Source organism: Kryptolebias marmoratus, linkage group LG6 (genome assembly GCF_001649575.2).
Source record: "Kryptolebias marmoratus isolate JLee-2015 linkage group LG6, ASM164957v2, whole genome shotgun sequence".
Taxonomy (NCBI): domain Eukaryota; kingdom Metazoa; phylum Chordata; class Actinopteri; order Cyprinodontiformes; family Rivulidae; genus Kryptolebias; species Kryptolebias marmoratus.
Genome location: NC_051435.1, coordinates 975821 through 984656, shown reverse-complemented (window position 1 = coordinate 984656; position 8836 = coordinate 975821). Strand labels below are relative to the sequence as shown.

General features: G+C 44.4%; 1 protein-coding gene across 2 annotated transcripts in view; it reads right to left on the bottom strand.

Moving 5' to 3' along the window:
• Window positions 1-8836, bottom strand: part of efnb2a (ephrin-B2a) — a 25825-nt gene that overhangs the window by 5291 nt on the left and 11698 nt on the right. For both annotated transcript variants that reach the window (XM_017441365.3, XM_037975966.1), the window contains exon 3: window positions 2888-2980. In XM_017441365.3, coding sequence (XP_017296854.1) covers window positions 2888-2980 — 93 coding nt within the window. The remainder of the gene's footprint in view (window positions 1-2887; window positions 2981-8836) is intronic.

Below are 8836 nucleotides of genomic sequence, written 5' to 3'. Positions count from 1 at the left end.
GGGGGGGGGGGGGGGGGGGGGGCAGATAAGATGTTCAGGGATTAGCACGTTTGTCTCATGTTGAAGGCTTGTTAGACTTTTTAATCATCCTGATGGTTGTCATGAGAAAGTCAGACCTCAAAGATTAATGTGGACCCAGTGAGGGGGTCATGCTTGGAGGGGGGATTCTGTTAGTACCATTTGGGTCCACTTGTCCTGTAAGGCCCAGAGTTGGGCAACAGGTTTTCTAGACTTATTGAACACAGTTTGCAACAAACCAACAAACTCCTCATCATATATTTGAAAAACAGAAAAACTGCCATTGTTGACGTTTTTAGGTAAATGTTGGAGACATTCAGCACCTTTATCCTTATAACAACGACAGGTTTGTAGCATGATTAGCATGCTAGGATTAAAGATGACGCTCTAGATGCTGCCTGTAAACCGACACCTGTAACACCAAGGTTAGATTATTGGTTTAAAAGTTTATATAATTGTTTTTATGTCTTATATCTAAAAAGAGTTTAGGCCAAAATGCAGATATCAGCTCTGTCATAAAGTCAGCAGAGTTCGTTTTTATTTGCTGTATGTACTGATTTATTTTACATTCAGCTGGATGGAGACAGCCCAGTTTTGGCCTTTGAGTTTATTTTGTTCATCCATTTTCTAGATAAGGTTACCACACGTCTCTAAAAACACAGAACTGTCCCATATTCTACAGAAAAGTCCTGTTTTTAATCAATACAGGACGGGGGTTTGTCCCATATTTCAGAGTTGTCCTGAATGCATTATCCTGTAAACATTAAGCGTGAAAACAGCTGGTTGGGTAAGAAGTTTAGGGTCTGAGCCAATCAGAGGCAGAGATGGTAGCAAATATCAAATGTTAGTTATTGCTTGTTGCCATAAAGGGCGGGTGATCATGTATTTGTCTGTTAGCAAAATATCTCGTGAACCAGTGGATGGATTTCAGTAAAAGTCTACAACTGGTTAACTTTTGGAGCCAACTTGAACCAAGATGGCCGCCACAGTACAGATATCTTCCTGAAATGTGGAGTGGTAGTAGCAGAGAGTCATTTACGTCACAGAGTGTCTAAAATCTTTGCTCAAAACGTTAGCATGAAAAGCGGCGGGTGATAGGCATTTCTTCAGAGGATGCAAGTTTCAGTTTATTTTTTCTTCCATTGGTCATAAAGCAGCACAAACATTAAGTATGAATCATAAAACTTTCTTGAGTCTATAATTCAGCTTATTAATTAAGTCAGTGTTTATGGCCTGTAGATCCAAGGATATAATAAATCAGATTTATTAAAAATAGAACTCTTTCAGATCTGCCCATCTTCACTTCTAAAGTAGAATAAATTATAAACCTGGGGGTGGTGGGCAACAAAATAACGTGCACGGCAAAAAAATACGGTTCTACGAGCCGTGCACGAAAATAGGCTGTGATTTTCAACAACTTGTGGCCAGACGGCTCGCTGGTCACGAACATCAGAGTTCAGAGAGGGTGCAGCAGAAAATTAGGCTTTTTTAAAACTTTGAGTGTCCAACAGAGACATTCCACCTTAAGAATGATGGAAATGGTACTTATACTCAAAGTTTACTACAACACAATCTGCCCTCATTTACCCACACACACTGACCTCTGCTACATCTCTACAGAGCCAATCAGAGCTTTAAACTCCATTCAGACATCGGAGGCAGGGAGGGGACACTTGGACATGTGGCTGCTGCCAGGAATCAAACCTCCGACTCTCTCATGGCTCTAAGCACTGATGCCCCCCATCACGATGTAAAGAGGAGAGATTAATCTGTGTGTAGTTCTCACAGGACGCACAAACATCTGCTGGGTTGGGAATCAGGGGAATTCTGCATCTAAACTAGATTAGCATCTGTAGAAAGCCTTCCAGTTGAAAGAGTGTCTAAAAGCAGCTGCAGCGGTGTGTGTGTGTCTGTGTGTGTGTGTGTGTGTGTGTGTGTGTTACATTTCCTGCTCTGTTTGCAGCCCCAGGTGTCATGGAGACGATGGAGCAGCTCAGCCTCCTGACCTTTTTCAGTTTTAAGCTGCAGGCGGAAATCTTTCGGCTCCTCATGATTTTATTATGATTCAGAGGGCTGCAATCAGAAAACTATCATTGATGCAACTTCGTGCATCGATAATCTCACTTCAGACTAAACCCTGAGCACTGAATCTCAGTTTTCATACTGTTCCCCCCTCCCATCAAAAACAACCAGATTCACTCTTAAAGAGCAATAACAAAGGTCCATCTGCCTCTGAGTTCTCAGAAATTGATAAAAAATCAAACAAATTACTTTTAGAACCATAAAAAGAGTCCAATCTGTGCACAGAAACCCAACACATACAGATTTATGGTCCCAGTATTAAAGGCTGGATGGATACTTTATTTATTATCCACCTACAACCATTTAGGGCCTAAAAAATAATCATGCATCCCCCAGAGGGGCCACGCCCCACAGTTTGAGAACCACTAGTTTCCTGGTTTGCTTTTGTGTTGAACTTTCTCCTAAAATAACTGAGAAAGTATTTATTCAAAGCTGGATAACTAAAATCAGCTGTATATGGTAGGATTCAACTTATCTGTTGTTTCTGAGAAATTTTTTTTTTTTATTTCTCTAAACTTCATGTTTTATGTTGCAACATTTTTATCTTGTCTTATCAAGAAGTGGATTATTACAAATGTCAGTAAAATAATGGGAAAATATTGACAAATTTAAAAGAAATACAGCAAAACAAAATTCTGATTTGATTAAAAGTTGCTTTAAAAATTATTTATGAAAACAAACCTTCAGTCTGTTTGTTTATTCTAACCCCCACCCTGTCCATGTCCCTGTCCCCATCCCTGTCCCCCCCGCAGACACTAACACTGTGCACCGCTGCAGCAGAACTCACTTTGGCCCACTTTCATGACGATCTTCATGGACTTGGTTTTGCAGACTCCTCCCTCCTGGTTGTCGATGCCCTCCATGGTGCCGTTGGATGTCGCTGCAGGAGGTAAAAACAGGAGGTTAGGACGAGCTGTCAGCCTCCGCCGCCTCGTGCACACACAACAGAACCGTGGCAGGAAGGATGTGACTCATTCCCCTTTAATAAAATCACAATCTGCCTGTTCATCACCTCTGCCGCTGCTCTCCGGTGGAACGTTTCACATCCCTGAAGTCGATTAGCCTGAGTAATTGTGGCTGTAATGTGTCTAACAGTGCTGATGGGCCTCGTGAAGGAGGCGGCCATGACGGCAGCCGCGTGCCCGTGTCGGGCAGATCCACGGCTTTATTGTGCATTAGAGCTGAGGACGCCCGAGAGAGCAGGAGCTGCTTATTAAAAATCACGTTATTTAATAAAAAAAAACCACTAAATTGCTCACATCTGAAAACCAAACTGGGCTCCAGGCCTAAAGAGGACTGAGATGTGCTAACAAGACAAAGAAACCTCCTGCAGGGGAGCAAACAGACAAAAAGTGTTCAGTTAAAGGAGCAGAACCAATCAGTTTGTTTCTATAGCAACCATCGTCCACCGAAAGTTTCAACTGTCCTGAAGCAGCAGTAAACACAAACAAACAAACAAAGACTGAGATGAACCTGAGAACATGTGTTTTCTGCATCAATGCAGTGTGAAGGTTGACCTCTGACCTACAAAAATGTTAGCATCAGAACAATTAGCATTAGCATTAGCAGAAGTTTTCTGCAGCAGATTTCAAAGAGATCTCAGTGAATTTTATTAAAACATATAAGATACAGAACCAAAGGTCACAGCACCCATCTCATGGTTTCAGCTAACAGTGTACTCTGAAGCGTGTGTGTTGCAGATGACTCTCAGCTACTACCACGCTGACTGAACAGACGAGCACACACAACCACGCCCCTTAAAGGTGGTGAGAGGGACTGAAAACAGGAGGAACATCAGCAGATGACTGGAGAGGAACCATGATGTTCCTCATGTTCTGAGGGCAGAACTCAGCAGAAACGTTCTCCTCGGTTCCACCTTCCTGCTCCTGTGCTGCCTCTGCAGGCGGGTGGAGGGAAGTGCAGCTGTGAGATGATGGGGGGAGGGGGGTCTGCGCTCCATCAGGTCAGTAACACACAGGCTAACGAGCTGCCAGAGCTTAACGGCTTGGCTTCTCGCCACCACATCCTCCCCCCTCCTCCCCCCTCTTCCCCACCTTCCAGAGCTCACCTTCTGCCTGCAGCTCGTCCATCAGCTGCAGGAGCATCAGATCTCCTCCTCCTCCTCGGAGCCTCCCATCTTTCTGATCTGACTCCTGCTGCTTCAGTCAGACGCTGATGGCAGCGAACACAGAGCGCATGCTAACGAGGAGCCCTCCTCCTCTTCCTCTCGCTGACGTGAGGCTCTGAGCACAGCCCGAGCAGCCCGTTACAAAGTGCCCCGTGTTTGTGTGTTTACATGTTTACTCATTTCATAAGCCTGTTTGAACAACACGTGAACATTAGGAGCCTGCAGGATGCATCTTAATGCCGGGGTGCAGAAAAGCTCCTTGTTGCAGGGAGGTCAGAGTTCATGTGCTGCTCCTCTTCATCCTCTCCTTTTCTGCAGCCAAACAAACCAGCACCCTGCAAGCTCACATCAACCAGCAGCAGCTTCTGCTTTAAACTTTTCAAGGATTTTCAGGAACTCGTCCTGTCCCTTTAAATGCTGCCGGTGCCAGGACTGCGGTCCGGTCCGGGCCCGACTGGGATCCAAACAGAATGTGATCGTTGAATCGGCTGAAGCTGGCTGAAGGACTTGGCCCGCCTCGGTTCAGTCAGACCGAGCCAAGCTGGCGAGGGTTAACCAGTTAATCCGGAGCGCTCGGGGAGGGAGGGAGGTGGGGGGACGATTTGTAAGGAAGGGGGGCTCAACGAGACCCTCACAAATGGGTTTAGTTACCAACTACCAGAGGCAAACAGCACCAGGATCAGAGGAGAGGACTGGTGATCTGTGTTTCTGCTTCAAAATAAAAGCAACTGGTGGCACAATTCAATCATTCATCCCAATCAAATCTGATTAAAAATCAGTTTCAGTCAACAACCAGCTGTTATTCCTAACAAGATGTATTGGTTTACTCTGCAGACCAACACGTTATATGAAAAAAAACACAATTATTTATACAACTATTAGGTCTTCTGAAATCTGTTGATCCCAACCGTCCTGATTAAAGAGATACAGGAAACCAAATCCATCCAGCAGGTCCAGGAGGGAAACCCAGACCTCCTTCTCCCCCAGGAGACGCTCTCCAGATCCTCCTGGACGATCTCAAGGTGTTTCCAGAGCAGAGAGGTGAGTTCTGGGTCCAACCCGGCTCTCCTCCTACTGGAGGCTGACCTCCTCAGCTGACTCCTATCAACGAGGAGGAGCAGCAGCTCCGCTCTGAGCTCGAAGGCTGAACCCCGCCTCCCTCACTGAAGCTGTAATAAACTAAAGGCACATCTTTCCTATGAAACACCAGAATAAATCAGACTAAAGATCAACTGAAGAAACTTTATGGAAACAACACAGATGAGGACTTTTAAGCAGCTACAACCGTCCCTTTTGAAACAATAAAGCCAGCTGTTTGAGTTGTGTATCCAGTAAAGCATGAAGCCTGTTTGACTCAGATCTGCTCCACTTTACCAACATGTAGTCCTACACCTGAACCCTAAACCTAAAAGTCAGTCATCCAGGATAAAAACCACAACCACTAAATTACCTAATAACATGCTTTTATCTCTCATAACAATTATGGCCCAGAAAATACTCTTAGGAAGTGTTTTTAAATTAAATTTTGTTTCTAGGAATCATCTGAAGAACAGAAACCTGAAGGTTTGTGTCCCTAGTTTGGGAACGACTGGTTTAAACACTGAGTTTTATTAAAAACTTACAGCTTGGAGCTCGTTTTCATAAAACTGGATTTCTATTCAGGACCTCTCAGGACCTCTCAGAACCTCTCAGGACCTGTCAGGACCTCTCAGAACCTCTCAGGACATGGGCCTGTAAGCTCTGACAGTCTGATGGGATGGACTTTATTTGTTCTGACCAAGCTGTGGACGTTGGACTGATCCAGCAGCCACCTGATGAACCCCAGGTTTCTGTCCCTTTTGTCCATAAATTGTTGCCGTCTGTTTCAGAGCCTCCATGTGAGACGCTCCAATCAGAAAAAGTCTTTTTGTTGAAAGAAGCGTGTTTTAGTCCCATCAGTGAACGCAGCCGCAGCTGATGAAAGCCCAAATAAAAGCAGAGTAATGATGCAGGACAGGATGTCCATCAAACACGCAGAGAAGACAGAAGTTAGGGACTTTTAACATTCGAGTCACGTGTGTTAAACAAATGGAAAATGTGTTATAACCACACACACACACACACACACACACACACACCAAATGATTTAATTTTCTCCTGTTTGTCAAATCAAGAGAGTGGAAAATCTGCCGGAGCTGCAGAACAGATAAAAACTTCCTGAATCTTTTTCCTAAAATTACCAGAAAATAGTCAGAAAAACCTCCAGAACCTCAGATTTCTGTTCTTTTCTACATCGTCTGTAAAAGAAGGTTTTAATGACAACTTCCAGTGTTTCAGATGACAGATGGGAGCGTTTCTTAGACTCTAAGTTTAATTAACCTCCAGCTGGACGAGGACCACGAGTCGCTCTCAACTGTTGGAACAGAGCAAAGACCCGGCTCTGAGACGGGTCGGCCCGATGGACAGAACCAGGACGGGTTCAGGATCAGACTATGATCTAAACGCCGGCACCATCCGTTGGGTTTCCTGGCAGCGTGAGGAGGTGGCGGCGGCGTGGAGTTACCGCCCATCACTGCCGGGTTCTGTAATGGCCCCTGACAGCAGGCGCCGTCGGCCCCTTTCTGGACCCCTGTGACCCTCTGAAACGGGCCGGAGCCAAGCCGGGTCACTGCGAATACCAGAGCTGCCTAACGACCAACACTAATCACCAAAACCCAAACATGTTCATCCATTGTTTGAGTTTAATTAGTGTCGTGAGAAGAGGTTGGTTCAGTTTCCTGAGTGTTCTCCACACAAACACGTCGGAGCATCCTCCAGATGATTCAGGCTTAAATAATCTCTAAATCTGGTAGTTTCACACCAAAAGGTGGGTCTTAAATCCTCCCTGGTCATGCAGGATTAAACATCTGATCACTCCATCCTTCTCGTTAGCTCCCTTTCCTCCTCGTTACGTCACTCTTCCCCTCCTGCGTTCACCCCCTCCCCTCGTCTTTTCCTCGGTTCTCAGCTGCCGCAGACAATCACATCAGACTGATCCGACTGTGGAGCCACAAACGTACACAGGAACACATCTGCCTGAATGCAGCCGCATGTCCCGAGGACGCACACTTTATTTACATTCTCATCATCTGATGTGGGAGGACAGACGAAGCCCACAGCCTTGCAGCGGCTCGGTGGAGGCCGCTGTAATCCGATTGGTCGAGCCTCAGATCCGTGGAAGCGATGTGAGGACCTCAGTTATTGTGAGCAGAAACGGAGGATTAAACGCCGGTTAATTAATTACGTATTGAGTGCTCACTCCAAGAGACTAATGAAACCCTCGCGGTGAACTTTTCAGAGGCAGTGTCACACTCTGATGGGTCCTGGATGGTGCCAATGGGAAGCACACACACACACACACTTCAGTTTAAACTGAAGCCGGTATAAAGAACTCCTAAAACCAGCACCCAGATTAAAGGCTGCAGCTGTCGAATATTTCATTATTCAGGTGATTTATCAGTGAATGGAATAATCAGATAAATCGTTTAATGACTGAATCATTTGCAGACGTGAGGATGTTTGTTTTTCCAACTCAAACCTGACGGACCTGAATGTCCCTGTTTGCTCTCCGACTTCACGGCGTTCCTGCAGAGGATGATGAAAAACACGCTCACAGCGTCAGCCTGACACTTCTGATTCGTTTTCAGATTAATTTGATCATTTTCTCAGTTCCTAAAGTCAGAAAACCTCTGAGCTCAAACAGAAATATTAATATAAAATAATATAATACGTATATAATAATATAAGGAGACCAAAATGACTGGCAGGTTTGTTTTATTAGTAGATGAATCAAAACTAAGCTTTTAATTATTCTTTACTGCAACATAACACAATATTTTATTTGTTTTTTATTTAAAATATTTCAAATCTGATCAAAACTAAAAGTAAAGATTTAATCCTTCCTTTAAAAGCAGAAAGCTGCAGATGTTTAGTCTAATTTGAAGCCATCCTAAATTCGACTGGGTTTTTATTTTTGCACAGGAGGAGTCGGCTCCAACTCTTCCTGTTCCAGATGTGAATCGACGTTTCCCACCGTTTGTTCTGCTGCAACCTGTCGACTCAGCAGGACGATGAAGAGGAGGGTTAGCAGAAGGAAGTGTGAGGAAATAATAATAATAATAATAATAATAATAATAATAATAATAATAAATCCAATTTATACCGCACTTTTCATTAACAAAAATCTCAAAGTGCTACACAGTGCAAATTAAAATCAAAGATAAAAAATCAGAGATAAAAACAACATCATAAAAAACATGTAGAAGCAGAATAGGCTTGCTTAAATAAAAAAGTCTTCAAGCCTCTTTTAAAATCAATCAATGGTTGGGGAGCTCTCAAATAATCTGGGAGAGAGTTCCAGAGCCGGGGGGCAGCGACAGCGAAAGCCCGATCTCCCATGGACCTCAATCTGGAGCGAGGAAGGTGAAGGAAGTTACAGTCTTGTGATCGTAGAGATCTGGTGGATGAATGAGGAATGAGAAGGTCCTTCAAATAATCTGGTGAGGTCCCATTTAAACACTGATGGGTGATGAGCGCGATTTTGTACTGAATCCTGCAGTTGATAGGAAGCCAGTGAAGATCATGCAGGAG